The sequence below is a fragment of the Aquila chrysaetos genome, chromosome 1 (assembly GCF_900496995.4).
Source record: "Aquila chrysaetos chrysaetos chromosome 1, bAquChr1.4, whole genome shotgun sequence".
Taxonomy (NCBI): domain Eukaryota; kingdom Metazoa; phylum Chordata; class Aves; order Accipitriformes; family Accipitridae; genus Aquila; species Aquila chrysaetos.
Window position 1 is genome coordinate 10259341 of NC_044004.1, and position 15743 is coordinate 10275083.

General features: G+C 39.4%; 2 protein-coding genes across 4 annotated transcripts in view; both read left to right on the plus strand.

Annotated features, from left to right (window-relative positions):
* GRK4 (G protein-coupled receptor kinase 4) overlaps positions 1 to 5952 on the plus strand; it is a 43631-nt gene extending 37679 nt beyond the window's left edge. For both annotated transcript variants that reach the window (XM_030009063.1, XM_041123538.1), the window contains one exon: positions 1407 to 5952. In XM_030009063.1, the coding sequence (XP_029864923.1) occupies positions 1407 to 1460 (54 nt within the window). In that variant the 3' untranslated portion in view covers positions 1461 to 5952. The remainder of the gene's footprint in view (positions 1 to 1406) is intronic.
* Positions 5953 to 9119: 3167 nt separating this feature from the next.
* HTT (huntingtin) overlaps positions 9120 to 15743 on the plus strand; it is an 87374-nt gene continuing 80750 nt past the window's right edge. For both annotated transcript variants that reach the window (XM_030006267.2, XM_030006347.2), the window contains exon 1: positions 9120 to 9515. In XM_030006267.2, the coding sequence (XP_029862127.1) occupies positions 9415 to 9515 (101 nt within the window). In that variant the 5' untranslated portion in view covers positions 9120 to 9414. The remainder of the gene's footprint in view (positions 9516 to 15743) is intronic.

Sequence of the window (15743 nt, forward strand, 5' to 3'; positions counted from 1 at the left end):
CTGCATTTCAGAAACTGTGGCAATCCCTGTAATTCCAGGAGTTTTTCATCCCTCAGCTTTCTGTGTTCCTCTAGTGTCTGCTAGCTGTTACCTGGGGAAAACATAGTGTGTGCTGTTAACAGCTGTGCTATAGATCTTTCTTTCCTAAAGATATTAATTTGGGTCTTGTTCCTTCTGTATTTTGCCAGTTTTTTATCAAAACTTCTGGGGAGACAATTTCAGGGATAATTGAGGCCCTCTCTGTAAAAACTTAAATAAAATTGACTAAGGAACTTAGAAGTGAGTGTGGTGGAGCAATGCAACTCCTAGGACTCTCTCCTTTAGAAAGTTGGGCTCCCAATGATTCTTTCTAGTGTATTAAGCAAATAAGTAAAACTATCGCCTAAATGAATGAGTGTGAAGAAGTGTCACTAAACAAATGTTAAAATATTGTAGGTAGTTTAATGTCTTTACCAAAACAACAACAGAATATGTGTTTACACAGCTGACAATGCACAGCCTTTTCTTACACACATAACTTCTACTCTTGAGTAAACATTTAGAGGTGTATGAATTGAGTATTTACCACCTAAAAGACATGTGGCATATTGCGCTTGTTTATAGGTTGTGAGAAGTAGGCTATCTGTAAAGGTTTTCAGTTGAAGATGTTGTACACAATTCTGCTTGCTCAGTATGCCTGCACTTAGAGTGGAATTACCTTGAGAAGCATGAGTATATTCCAGTAGAGAACACTTCTGTAGAAATTACTTTTGCTTTCAAGCAGAAATGGAATTTTAAAATTGCTAGGAGCATATCATTAAGTAGCCACAATAGGGCCATGTATTAAAATTGCATGATGATTATTTTTTTGTCATTAGCTGGTAATTCACCTCTCTAAAATGGTACAATGCTAATGGAAGGTATAATAGTACTGTCATTTTTGGTTCACCTTTTCAAATTCACTTTTCCCCCACTTACAGTAATAGAACAGAAGGAATGGTTAAGTGTACTAATAATGTCACATAGCTAAAGTTAAAGCTTCTGTCTTACTGTAGTCTTTTCCAGCTGAATCAGCAGGGTTCATACTGTCCCAATGTATGGTTCTATGTATTGAGAAAGAATCCTAAAAATATCAATAGCGCTTGAGAGCCTTCAGTTGGTTTTGAAGTAATAAGACTGCAGTTAATTGTCCTGTGAAGTTAAAAGAAGGAAAGAACTTAAGGTTAAATGAAACTTTAATGACTTGAGATTTCAGGTTGGCTTGTGGTTTCCCTTCATATTCCCAAAGCATGTAGTTAGTATGGAGTAAAATGTGCTGGAAAAAGAGCCATCCCCCACCCCCCTAGCCTTTCTGTGCCCCATAAGACACACAAACCAACAATAGTGTCAGTTCTGCAGCTGAATTGTCTCTTTGTCTTCTCTTGCAGGTCTGCTTTAAATCTGATTGCAGTGATGATGAGCAGGAGTCCTCAAGACTTTAAATCATTTTACTCTCATCAGAAAGGATGAGCAAACTTTAAATGTTTTATATCTCTGTAGCAAAGTGTATTATATATATTTTTTATCTGAGTTCAAGGATTTTTGTACATTTGTACTTCATTTGTTTTAAGATGTATATTTTCACTAAAGCTTAATTGTACAAAAAAGCAATGAGTGCCATTTGAGTGAGTGTGTTTCTGTATGTATTTGATTTATCTTGATTATTTTTTTTTCTAGTGGGATGAATCTAGAAATACTAAAAGGATTTTAAAGAACAGAGATAATATCTATGGCATCAATGTAACTTGACTTTGTATGCTCCTGGTAAAACTCTTCTTGTTCATTAGGAACTTTATTAGCAGTTTTCTTAACAGTAAAATTGCTGTACTGATAAATTTCATAATTCCGGTATTATCCGGCAGCATGGCAGTGCTATTACCTAACGTATCTCTCAAGCAACTGCTAAGGAAAAAAAGGAATTCAGTGCACTGTGGCCAGCTATTATGAATTGCTCTTTACTCTCTGGCTCTGTAGAATGTCCTTCTGTATTTCTATATATAGAGAATAATTCTGAACATTTAGATTAATCCTGTAACAAACTGTATTACCGCATTCTTCTCTTTTCTACCCATCTTACACATCCTCTCCATACAGTTTCTTGGCATGGACCATGCAAGTAGACCTATGCCAAAATTTTATAACAATATTTTGAGTACTTTGTTGTCTTTACCAAAAGGATTTCTTTTTACCTGTGGGGACACCTTTTTATTTTTTTCTGTAAATGAAATTGTTTACAACTCCATGTAGGATGTTACAGTTTTATAATGGGTTAAAAAACAAAGCATGAGCTCTTCTTACCTCCTTTCTGCTTATTATGTTGTAATACACAATGTTGTAGGGTTGACAGCGATCACTGCCACAGAGGGAAGGACAAGGTAGTATTAAGTATCAAATTTAATTATGTAAATAATGTTTCCTTATAGCCTTTAAAAACTTCAACATTAAAAGCTGCCTTTAAAGATTGCTTAATGCAGATGTGGAACTGGTATTGAAGTTTTAGTTACGATTACCTGACGTTCATTAGTAAAACTGTATCCAGCTGCTTGAAAGCTTGTCAAACTTTCATTCTTCTGGACTCAAAGTAGGCCAGACTTTCTTTTTATTTTGTAAAGTTTCCAGTAAAACTATTAATCTGTGTATGAGAATGCATTTAGGGAACACATTTCATTAAGAGCCTCTTCTGTTCTCAAAATTTGAGTTAGGGACTTGAAATGTGATGGAACGCTCTTGGAGACATGACTTTTGTTACATATTTTCTTCTGTTTTCTGAGGATTTGTCTCCACTGAGCATGCATTTTTTTTTTTCCTCTCAAACCTCTAGGGCACCAACCAGACCACACATGTATTATACACACAGAGCAACTAAATATCCCTCTGCTTCAAATAGGTTTCTGCTTGTGATCTGCAGACTCACTGGAAGAAACTTAAGCTGTTTCTGAGAAACTCAAAAGATACATTTGATACTCAAGCCTAATGTCAGGTTTTAATTCACAGTATTTTGTCTCTAGTGACAAATGTTTTAATGGGTTAGAATTTGAAAAAAAGTTGGAAAACTAGTGTGTTACAGAATCCCATTGGGGCTGAGCTGATGTCTATGTGAAATTGTTCCTCTTGGCTACTGTGCTACAGAAATGAGGAATGAGACTCTTTTCCTGCGTTTTCAGTGCATTTTTCCTCATGTCTAAAAGAGCATAGAGGACAGCAAAATGACTGTTGTAGAAAGTACAAAGGGAGAAATTGGCAGAGGGAGAGTTTGAATTAATTACTGGAAGATAGTCTGATGCAACATTGAAGGGATGGGAGGCTTGACAAAAAGAAAAATATCTGAAGTAAGGGTGTTGGCTAGAACCATTACGTGTGAAACAATGAGCTGGCATAGTCTGGCCTGACCCTCTTTATTATGTACCACAATAACAGAAGGACTCTAAAAAGATGGGAAAGGAGAAATAGGGAAGTAACAAAAGTGTTTTATAAATACCTACCTGGTTGGAGAAGTTGTCATGTTTCTCTGATGAAAGGGTTTCATTTTTTAAGGTCTTAGGTTTGCTGTTCTGAGGCAAAGGTGACTGTATTAACACTAGACGTATGGGGTGACAGTCTGGATTTAATGCCTGCTTAGAGAAACCTGAAATTTGGGCAAGAATACCATGGACACAAGTGGAGTAATTTTTATGAAGAAAATACAGGGATTGGCTTTAACAAATAAAAAAAAAATCTGAAAGTCTATTTATCATGTATTTCAAATTTTCTTTCCATATTGGAGGGGGAGGGATCTTAACTTAAAAAAAAATTAATAAAGAAACCAACTCCTCTATTTTGGAGTGCTGAGACTTAACACTTACTCTCCAGGGATCTGTGAAGAAAAAAGGCTTGATGAAGAGAAAAGGGAAGTTGTTCCTAAGAAGTGGTTATTTATAAGTCTGCTTCTTTGAAAAAGGAACTTCCACCATGCAAAAAAGTGGAGGATTTGTTCGTTTTTATGAAGCTTTATTTAGTTTCATTTCACAAGTTTTTTCTTATGTTCTGAATAATACTATTAAATTGTTTTTGAGTAACTACATGTTTGCAGAATTAGGATCTAAATTCTGTTGCTTTTGGGGTTTTTTTTGTTTGTTTGTTTTTTCCCCAGTAGGCTCAAGATGGCATTTTTCTACTATAAATTTGTCCCTTTTGGCTAGAAATATAACCACATCATAATGACTAGATATTACCTAATGTGAATCCCCTAATGAATTAGAAAATGCAAGAAACCGGAAGGATCAGCATGACTCTCCTTATACGGTACATGGAGATGAAGATGTTATGCTGTTTAATCTAAAGAGACTAACATTGGTTAAATGTCTTTACTGGAGTATTAGTAGCTTGGAGATGCATTTTGAAAGCGGGAAAGGGTAAGGAGAAGGGAGAACACCTGAAAGCAAAATATTGTGGTGTGATAAATTTAATATGAACTTTGCTCTTGGTTTTTGTAGGACATAACTGAGACAAAGAAGGGGGAAGGCAGCAGGTTGTGTTTACTGATTATGTAGCCTTTTATTTCCATGAAGTTATTTTAAAAAAAAAAAAAGCCAAGGTAAATTCTTGTCATTTCAGTATGACTTCATTATACCTCCATGAATTCAGATTCTAGATCCATGTGTTAGAAGGCTTTAATAGCAGTGAGACAATCCAACAGCCCGACTGCTTTGTTCTACTGGTCCAAGATATGGAAAGATCTATGGAATTCCATGGAGTCACTTGCATGAGATCAACCCTCCTTTTCTGTGGCTTGTGTTTCCAAGCATTTGTGTATGTAAGTCTTAATGTCTGCTTGTGCATACCTCATGAATCTATATATTTAGCTCAAAATTCAGAAACTGTGAAACAATGTACCAGTATCTTATTGGTTTACTTAATGCTTTTGAATGTTGTGACTAACAGAATAGAATCTTCATGCCTCAGGGTTGTTATCTTTCTATAAAAAAAATTGTCAGATTTTTTTTTTTTTTTTTCCAGAGGTGTAGTGTTCATAATAGAGATGGTGTTATGTTTCTGGATTATAACAACAAAACAGTCTCAGTTGAAATAATGAGCACTTAAAAATAAATACTATATAGTAATAAACAGGAAAAAACCTGTGGTATTTCTGCAACAAAGAGAGTGCTATTGACAAATCTTAGCCTTCAATAGAAGATGTTGTATGTCTTTTTTTTTCCCAAATCATTCTTAAAACAATAGATCTGAAGGTTTTTGATTATGAAAGAGAATTATCTCCATCTCAGAATAAAATTATGTCTAATTTGAGAAATCAATGATAGGAGCTTTCTAAAAACAACTAAAAATCCATTTTTAGAATGCACTTCAATTATTTTTCAAACAATACTGATGTAAGAAATTTCTCATTGCCATTTGTACAAACGCAGAATACTTGTTTACAAGTTACTAAAATAAGTCAACAGAAGTAATATTATTTTGCTTTGGTTTACAATTTAGTATTATGCTAATTTAACATTGGAATTATCACCTTCACTTTAGTGTAGATTTTCAGAAAATACTTCTCTTTAGGAAGTATGTAAAAAATTGGCTTAAAATTAAAAAAATAAGGGAAAGCATCTTTAAGCTAAATTTATGTTTACTTTGATTTGAATTACCTGCCTGGCTCATTTTGGTGATGATGATATCTCTTCTGCTGAATGTACAATTCTTTTTTTATTTCATAATTGTTCTTATGGTGTAACTTAAGTTTTGCACATGAGATGTAGGTAACTTTTCTGATGTCCCACATGTATCCAAACCACCAGAACTCTTTCCAAGTATAGTGAAGCTGACTGTTAAATGTGATGTGTTAGTTCCGGTATCTCCAAACCACTGAACTGTTCTTGTATGAGCTGTTTTCCTGGATGTTCTAGCATTGTTACTCCTGAAATAAAAACAAAACACTGCTGCATATCTCAACCACATGTATTACTGTCTAATGTGATGTATTTACCATGTCTATCATGGTAGCTGGGATAGAGAAAAGAAAAATTGTAATTTGAAAAAAAAAATTGCAATTTGTTGAAGCACAAAATGTGTATTACATGCTGCGAGTTCTTTACCAATGTCAGATTGTCAGATCCAGGAAAAAGTGCCCCAGCTCTGTTGTATTTGCTCAATGGATACCTTATCTCATGGTCTGAATCTTGATTTCTACATAAATTTCTATGTGAAAAGACAGAATTATTGGAATGGGGTGTTTAACACATTTATTGTGGTAACACTATGAAGGTGAGTGCAAGATTGATCAATAGTAGCTGTAGCTCTACTTGTCATTAGCTTTATCATGCATATTGAATTTTATACTATCACCAAAGGAGACTAACCAGACTTCACTCTCCCTTGAGAGAATTTATACCTTGATATTAGTTGGATTTGTGGTTTTTTACATCAAATGCTTTTCAACAGTAGGCTGCTTGTATTTTCAACATTTTGCCCTGTTTATGCAAAAGCTTTCACTGTAATTTTATGACATGAGTTGAAGGGCTAGGCACTCAATTACTATACAAAACAGCTTCAAATTAAGTGACTTTAACAATGATAAAACTGTGCTATGGCATAGTGCAGATTATCTGTGCATACGTTGAACTACATGGGCCAGCAGTCTCATGAAGTCTATTGGATAATTTGAGTAGTACCAACTACTTGCTGAATTGTTTGTAGAAATGCAGAATTGCTGACCTAAGTGTGACTTTCAGGACAGAGCGAAAAATATTCTTGATGTGCTTGTCCAACCTGTTCTTAAAAACATTAAATCAAGAGGTAACATGCCTAGGTAGCCTGTGTTTAGGAAACCTTTCCACGTTCATGATGTTCATGTCTGTGTTATAGACAAGGCAAAAGCATGTTTCTTCTTTTTTTCTCCTGGAGGTTGAGATGAATTCATCGTGATCCACTAAATTACATATGACTTTTTAGGTATTCACTGTTACTCCCTTGAGATTGTGACTTTATTTTTCTTTGTGGTAACGATGGCTTTACAAAAATGCCTGTTCTCTAACCCTGCCTGCTTATTCTTGCCCCTTGCCAGTTTTACATGACTTTATTTTTGCCAGTGCAGCTGTTTGTGGGGCTGCTATTTGAACAGGTGAGTGGTATGATATGTGCAAAACCATGCATCGGTAAATTTTAATTGGGAGAACCTACTGATAAGGTACTTGCCAAAGAAAAACCTGATACCCCTGAGTTCTCTTCCAGTTCCTCCAACTCCTGGTTTATGAGCCAGAGGGCTCGCACTGCCGATACAGTTGGGAAAGACAAGGAGAACAAAGAGGAGTGTGCTTGCAGGCAGGCATTGCCTTGTCCTTCCTGCCGGTGAGTCAGCAACCCTTAGGGGCCTGGCATGCATTTTGATCTGAAGCTTCAAAACAGGTTTGCAAAGACTGACTTGGGTGGTGGCTTGTTTAATCTTTGATAAGAGCTTATGCTCTTTTTAACGTGCTTAAATATATTTCAAAGTGTGGAGTGGCACATGTAACTATCACATAGCTGGACTGCTGCATACACTATGCTGTCATCCTTTTTCATGTATTGTTTGCTAAATAAAAAAATCATGATTGTCCCTATGTTCCAGACAAAACTGTCTGCAAGCTTTATCATAAAATAATCAGGAAAAATATTTTTACCTTAAAAGCTCACATTTTTGTTACACATTTGTAATGAAATAGGGGTTTTGCTAGAAGTTGAGTTGCTTTCAGTGCTGTAGATAGGTTTACTTTCAGAGTAATGTTTCAAATGGTTCATCTTTTATTAACATGCTAACAGAGCACTGTTTTACTGAATATTTGGCAAGAATGTGATCAGTGAGGTGGTTCTGTCGTGACTTATGTTGGCCTGAATATCCAAAGACATAAGCTTTGCTGCTTTTGTCCATCCCTACTAGCAATAACTAAGTTGCATATTAAGTTATTACTGGGACTTTCTTTTCTTAAAAGTTCCAAGACCCGTTCTCCATTTCCATTGCTGGAACCAATTTCATGTGTTTGAGATCCAAGTTGACTTGCCAGTTCTTATCAGCTGTCATTTAAAATGTGTATCGGCAACTAGATGTATTCAAATCAGTGGCTGTAATTGGAAAGTTCACAATACTGTTGGTTGTTTTTAATTAAGTGCTTAGTAATAGAATCAACAATTTAAATATTGTATACTGTATACTTAATATGTGCTTTAAGAGTGCAAAAACTATTCTCTGATAAAGCAAGCCCAGACGCACGAGAGGAGCGCTGAAAGGCTAACGGGTGCGTTGCCAAGGTTTAAATGTCCTGTTCCTGTAAGTGTTTCCTCTTTTCCACACGCAGCCTCAAGCAAAGCCCAAATGCCGGTAGCGCCTTTGGCAGCCACCTGTGTGCTAAGGGGGCTTGCTGGAGCCGGGAGTGGGCGAGCCGTAGGGGCTACCTGTGACGCGTACTGGATGTGTGGGGTGTGGGGGACGTCGCGGCGTGACGATGAGAGCTTGGCCCCCACTTGTGCAGCTGCAGCTTCTCCCAGGGCCGGCCGGGCGGCTGCGGCTGCTGCACTCTCGCTCCCGGGGAAAGGGGAGCGCCGGCGCATCCCCTGCCAGGTACGGAGCCGAGGGGGGGCCGTGGGGCTTCCCCTCCGAGGGCTGTTTTTCGGGCCACGCCGCTCTCCGTGCGAAGACAGACACCCCCCGCCACCGCTCCGGCCTCGGGGCACTTCTCGCTTCCCGGGCGAGCGGCGGCCGCCGCCGCCTCCCCCGCAGGGGGCGCCGCGGTGCTGCCGGCCGGGCCGGCGGGCTCTAGGACCCAGCGCCCCCTCCCTGCTCAGCCGCCCGGGGAGCAAGGGCCCTGGGTCTTCCTCACGCGCTGCCGTCTGCCTGATCCATATTCGGGAAGGGGTGGAGCCCTCTTTCTGATTGGACAGATTGTCGCTCCCCCTGCTGCCCCGCCCCATACCTAGCCCGCGTGCCTGTGTGTGTACGTACGTAAGGGTGCGCGTGACACCGGGCCGGGCGCCGCGGTCTCCGCATGCGCCCCCGGCGCGGCCGAGGCCAGGGCTAGGACCTTGCTCCGGGGTGGGCGGGGCAGCCCGGGAAAGGGGGCGGGGGCGGGGCAGCGGCGTGGGGACTGATGGGACGGATTCAAGATGGCGGCGGGGCAGCTAGGGAGTGCTCGCGGCTCCCTGCGGCGTCTCCCTCATTCATTGCGGCAGTGACGGGCGGCGCGGCGCGGCGTGAGCTGGCGGCAGCGCCTCCTCGGCTGGCCTGAGCTTGCCGGGCGAGCGGGAGAGAGCGAGTCCGGGAGGAGAAGGAGAAGGAGGAGGAGGAGAGTCGGGCCCGCCAGGAGGAAGGCGGGCGCCGCCGGCCGCCTGTGAGAGGGCGGGGAGGAGCGGCGGGTCGGTGCCGCCGGCGCGGGCGGAGCGGCCATGGCCACCATGGAGAAGCTGATGAAGGCCTTCGAGTCGTTGCGCTCCTTCCAGCAGCAGCAGGGTCCGGCTGCCATCCCCGAGGAGCCGCTCCAGAGACCGTGAGTGACCCGCACCCGGGGACTGGGAGGGCTCCCGAAACGCTTCGGCGACACCCTCCCCTGCCCCCCGGGGGGAGGCCGCCCCGCCGAGCCGCTGCCGCTCGGGAGCTGCTGACAGCCTGAGGGGCAGCTGGCAGTCCCCGGAGGAGTTAGTCCTGGGGTGCTTCCCTGTCCTTGGCGGGAGGATCTTCCTGCGGACGTGTCTGGGAGTGCTGCCTGCTCGCTATTGAAGTTTAAGCTAGGAGCAACTTTCTGGGCAAGCACACTTGAAAATGCAGCAGTATGGGTAATGAACGGGAGGTACGAGAATGCTATATGGGTTTCACAGGCTGGTTCTAGGAAGGAAAACCTTATTTTCAGCTAATAAGCTGCTGGAAAAAAGGCGAAACCCCCTAAGCGTAACTTAAAGCACTAAGCCTCATAAAGCTGCAATCTCAGCTCTGATGCATCTAGGGGGAGGTGGTGTGGATGTCTGTTTATGACAAACTTCACTTAAATGCTTGTGCTGTGACTTGCTGTGCAGAGACCTGGGAGGAATTAGTTTAAATATTCCTGATACCTTTTTGCTTTCTTAAACGTTAGGGACAAATGCATTATAACCATGAGATATTCAGGTTTCCCATGGGGAGGCGTTACTGGAGGACAAGGACAAGGAGCTGTTCAGTACCACAGTGCTGCCCCTTACATTTGCATCCTCTAAAAATAACTTCTATTGAGCAGGTGAAAAAACACAAAGACTTTTACAGGATAAATACCTGAGTCACGCTGTTGCTTTTTCTCCAGCTGTTGGGGAGACAGGAGAAGCAGAAGGGTTGAGGAGCAGGTAACTTCTAAATTGGCAGTTTCATAGTGTTTTGGCAGAGGATACTAAGCACTGGAGCTGGGCTCTTGGCCACCTGCTCCTACAGTACTTTCTGATATGGACGCCAACTAAACTATTATGGTTGATACTGCTTGGAGAGTGTTGTCTCAAACAATCTCAATGCATTTTCATACTTTTGGGGCATAATAGATGAAAAAACTCATCTTCTTTGTGAGCTAATTGTTTTTAGATGCCTACTGGTCTGCAGGGACTAATTGCTCTGTTACATGCATTTTTTGTGCTAGTACTTTGTGTGACAAGGAGGATAGGCGGCCATCTATTTCCAATCTTTCCTATATGTAGTTGAAAAAAAAAAATCTCTATAAAAAGTTACTGATGAGATAGATCATGGTATTTCAAGAGAAAGTTCTGAAAATTATTTGTGATGCTTGCTGAGGGATGTTATGCTTGGTTTGGGGGGGTGAATTTAGGCGTACTCTACTCAAAACATGATAAAATTAGGATTGTAGTTGTCCTTGTTGACTTTGCTTTGTGTTTAAAAATAGGCTATATGTTTTCAGAAAGCTGATGGTATTGCATGCCCCCAGGAGCTATACAAATTCAGTAACAGCATTAAGCCTCATAAAAGCCTGTGAAAGGACATTGTGACAGTCTTTGCTGAAGTTTCCCAAACTTTTAGTGAAATACCAGCTGACATCTCAAATGTGATTCGCAATACTGTCTGCATTTGTTTGTTTGGTTTTGTAATGGACTGGAAAGGAAAATTGCCTCTGTGTTTTCCTTGTGTTTGGTTAGAGGTGTTCATCTTCATTGTGTTTCTGTACAAATAGCACTTAAATATTTTGTAGTTCTATGTGGTAACTTCCTATTGTTCTATCTGTTTATTGTTGTGAAAGGATGCGAGCTTACCTGTGGGTAATGAAAGAGTAAATTAATTGGTGAATGTCATAGCATAAATGCTACTGATTTGCTCTTCGTTTCATTAGATATCTATTTGGCATTGTCCATTAGATCAAAGTTGTCCCATTACCTAAATTAGATGAGTGAGAAGCTGTTGTTCCTCAAGTTATAGAGTAATCTCATTATTACAGGTGATGTTAGACATTTTTTTGTTAGACTTTGTTGCTACGGTAAAACAACCCACCTCTACCTTTTGTTTTTCTCCCCAAATAAGCTACCTTAACTTACAACAGCACAATGTTACCTCTACATGATTAAAAATAATAATAAAAAAAAAATCTTTCCTGTTGGAGTAGGAAAAAATGGCCTTTTAAATATTTTTCATAGAAACTGAGCATTCCACATCTGGCTAGTGAATGAGTCCTGCTAAGGACTGTCTGTCTCCTGCTATGAAATGTTTTCAGATCACAGAGATTGGGATAGAGAAGACTTAATTGTTTACACAACATGTATTGAAGTTTTTCTTCAGTTTATTGTAAGACAATGACTTCTGAACTCTTGATAAAACTGATTTTCTGGCTTTACTTTTTTTTATTAGAATATTAATTTAATTCAAGCTTTTACCAAGAAGGTAAGAGCTTTTTCTGTTTTAAGAGATTTTAATCAGCAATAATAATGTCCTCTGCTTTTATTATGTGTTACATTAGTCAGATATCAGTTTCTGGCTCCCTCTCTTATCTCTTGGTGTTTTTTTTGTTCTATGAAGACTTAGGTTGAGCTCTCTGTTGTCATATTGCTTCTATACACTTTTGCTGAGGCACCTTATTTTCTTCCATATCTATTTTTAGCTTTTTAGACCCTTAAATTTTGGTTGGAGTTGGGTGTTTTGTTTTGGATGACAAAGCTCCCACTAACTTAAAATTTGATTAGTATGATGTAAAAATTCAGAGTTTACTCAGTAAAACTAAAAAGCAGATGGGCTCTCACACAACAATCCTATATTTTATGTTTTATTCATTTTTACCTCTGTCAGTAAGCTGAGAGAATGACTTGCTAATGTTTCTTCTGGAAAAGTACTTAGCTTTGATTTGATTAATCCAAAGGTAGATTCTCCACCTTTTCTCTTGTCAACTTGTTCTAATAGTTAATTATTGTAATTGTTTTTTAATTGTGCCCTATTTTGATTTTTTCTTACCTTTAATTCTAACTGTTATTTATACAGCACAAGGTGTTGCAAGAGCCAAAGTGTTCTCCAGCGATATGCATTTTTCTATGCTCATGAATTTTTCTGTCTTTTTAATGTTTGACTGAAGCTGTGGTTGTAGGTTGGTTCATCAGTGCTGTATGTAGAGGTATCATGAATTTTTTGCTTAACTGAAGACCATGTGAACTGCATGGATAATACATATTGCCCTGCTTCTCAGTGGTGGTTCCTAGATGGTTTTTTGAAGTTACCATTTCTAGGGCGTGTTGTAGACCTGTTCTAGTTAATTTGACTATCCATCATTGTCTGTGTTACTACACTTTGTTTGAAGTGTCTGCCATATTTGGGCTTAGTTTGTATCTTGATCCACTCGCATTTCTGTTTGTCGTTAATAGAATCTTTTTTGAGTTTCCCATTACTTTTCTCAAGATTAATGTCACACTGTTTGGCTTGGCCTTTTTTCTTAATGCTGGTTCAGCTTTAGAGCTTCTGTACTCTTTTTACATATCCTTAATTCCAAGGCCTAAAAAATTATCATCATTGACCTGCATCTCTTTGTGGCCAGCTTCAGGCTCAGAGTGCAGAATTGCCTGGGCTTGCTGGTTTTACATTGTTTATTAATCTTTTTGGCTAGAGATTGTCTGTAGAAGTATGCAGAAGATTCAACTCCTCTGCATGTGAGATGAAGCTTTCCTGTAGATAACTGCTACTTCCAATATCTCCTGCCTTCTGTTACTCATCAAACTGAAATGACCTTACCCTTGGGGCTTGCTCCTTAAGCTCTCTTCTAAGAAATGTGTGATGCTGTTGTTCTCCCCTTGGGTGTGCTCATCAGCAGTTTGCCTGAGGACTTCATAATACTCCTGAATAGAGGCTTTTTGATTTGGGGTTTGGTTTTTTTAATAAAGAAGTCATGCGTTCTGTCTCTAGAAACTGTTCTGTTATCCTTTTCCTTCTGTAGGCACAGAAAATGTGTGTGTGCACATGATGTACATTAAGTGTTTGTCTTCCACCTTTTCTTTCATTTCTTCAAAGGCTGATTTTTTTGAAAGTTGAATAACCAAATGACAGATAAAAGATTCAGTACAGCAAACTTGGTTGAATGTTTGTTCATCGTTCCCTTTGGATAGTAACTGATAATTAGTCTTCACCTCTAGTTTCTGTTATTTCAGTTTAAATGGTAGCTTGTTACCTATATGCCTGCCTTCTAAGTTTTCATGTAAAAATTTCTCTGGTCAGGCCTTTTTAAGTGAGATGGTGGATTCAGTGTTAGGTGAGCTTTCTGTTTACAGAAATCTGCCGAAGAGGTTGATCTGTACTATTCTGAGTAGTATTGAACACTACTGCCTGCCTCGCTCAGGGCTATATTATGTGTGGATAAATAAAGAATTTTATTCTGAAAGCAGTCTCATTCAATATCTTTAATATGTTTTGTATCTGAAATAGTGAGCTTATGGGCAAGTTCAGATGTGCCTGTTCTATTCTTGGTTGAATGTGTACTGAAAATGGTGCTCATAAGAGATGTGGGCAATACTAGGTAAAATTATCATAAAAGTTGAAATTATTTATTCAGTTTCTTAGATGCCTGTTCACATCAATGGTACTTCAGTTGCAAAATCAGTTGGACATTTTCGGAAGTATTTGCTGTTATGTTAGAGGTGATCTGAAAGTGCTGTGAAAGACTCTGTGATGCTTTTTCAAGATAGAGGGAGAGACGCTTTTTATCTTGATCAAAATCAGATTGGCTACTCATATTCTGCCAGCTGCTTAAGAACACAAGCCATAGAAGAGACCCTCTTTAAGGAATGCTGAAGCTTACCTAAACAAAATACAGCCAAATTATAACAGAAAAAATGGCTTTGTTCAGAACTATTCCTTAAACTTTTAAAAAGATTAAGTATTTCAGGAGTGAGATGAGAGGATCCTTGGGAGAAAAACTGAAATCCTAGAAGCAAACACTTCTCAACCCCTGAATTCCAACCCGATGGAATTAAAAGGATAGGTGTGCTTGCAAAGAATGACTTTTTTGAAAAACTGTACTGTTATTTGAGCTAAAGCTCTTAAATATTACAGCTTAGTTCTTCAAAATTTTTGTCTAACAATGTATTTTGACTTAGCTTAATTTAATGTGCTTATTGGCTACTTGCTGTTGGTCCTTAATGTTGTGTTAACTATATTAATGTATCTCAAGGCTGTTCACATCATTTTCCAACTTCTAGTTCAGAAACGTTGTTTTGCTATTTGATGGTTTTGCTACTTTTTGCTAAGACAGAAAATTAAATGTTAAAAATAGAGATGATTAATTTTCACTTGGAAAACAAAAGGGAGGATTCTCTGTGAATGTGAGTGGAGCAGGTACCTCCTTGTTATGAAACAGACCCAGGAGACCTACCTTCGGGTGTGCAGTTTCCTGCACTTCTGCTTTCCTAGAAGTGATTCTGCATCAGTAAAGAGTAGGAGACACTGTGAGATTTTACTTCATTGTATGCAGTCATAGTTGTGAGTATCTCTCTTTTTTCAGTTTCTTTGGGGGAGGAACAGGGAAGAAGCTTCTGTTCTAGACTCAGCCATAAATGGTTATAGGAGCTTATATCACGTTGAAGTGAATGTTAAACAAATTTTGCAAAGTAGAAGCTTTTCATATTGCCCTCTGCCTTGCTTGTAGGTATGCATTCTTTGTTTCTGTGAATTTTATTCTCTTTGTTTTACACTTATCTGCTGCCAGTTGACTAAGCTTGGCCTTTCTTGGACTATACCAAGTGTTACTACAGGGACATTATTCTTGGTGGGCATAGACTGTGCCTAGAACTTTGCTATTTTTATAATTATGAAACCATTTGGAGGAATGTGGCATATGATAGGATTGCCTCAGCGTCCTTTCCAGTTCAGATACAAAACGGTCGATTTACTAGAACTCTTAGATTTCAAGAACTTGCCAGACAAAAAAAGGCTGAGGCCATATCATGTGTGGGGAAGGTCTTTTTAGAAGTGGTATTTTTAGGTCTGCAAGACTTGTTCTCATGGCTTATTTTCCCCAAACTTTTTCTTTCTGTCAGTTTCTGTATTTCAGCTTTGTCTAGGTCTGCTCCAATTTTTCCTTCCTTTCCCTTTAGTCCTCTTCATTCTGCAGGTTTTTTCCCCAAATACTTTCTCAGTGAAAGTTATGGAATTAATATGATATTCCTTCTAAGTTTGTAACCTTCCCTTTGCTCATGTGCCTGCATGCTCTCAGCAGCAGTTAGTGTATGAAGTCCTGGTACTACAGGTAGTTGGTATACAGCTGTTTATATAATGACCAGAA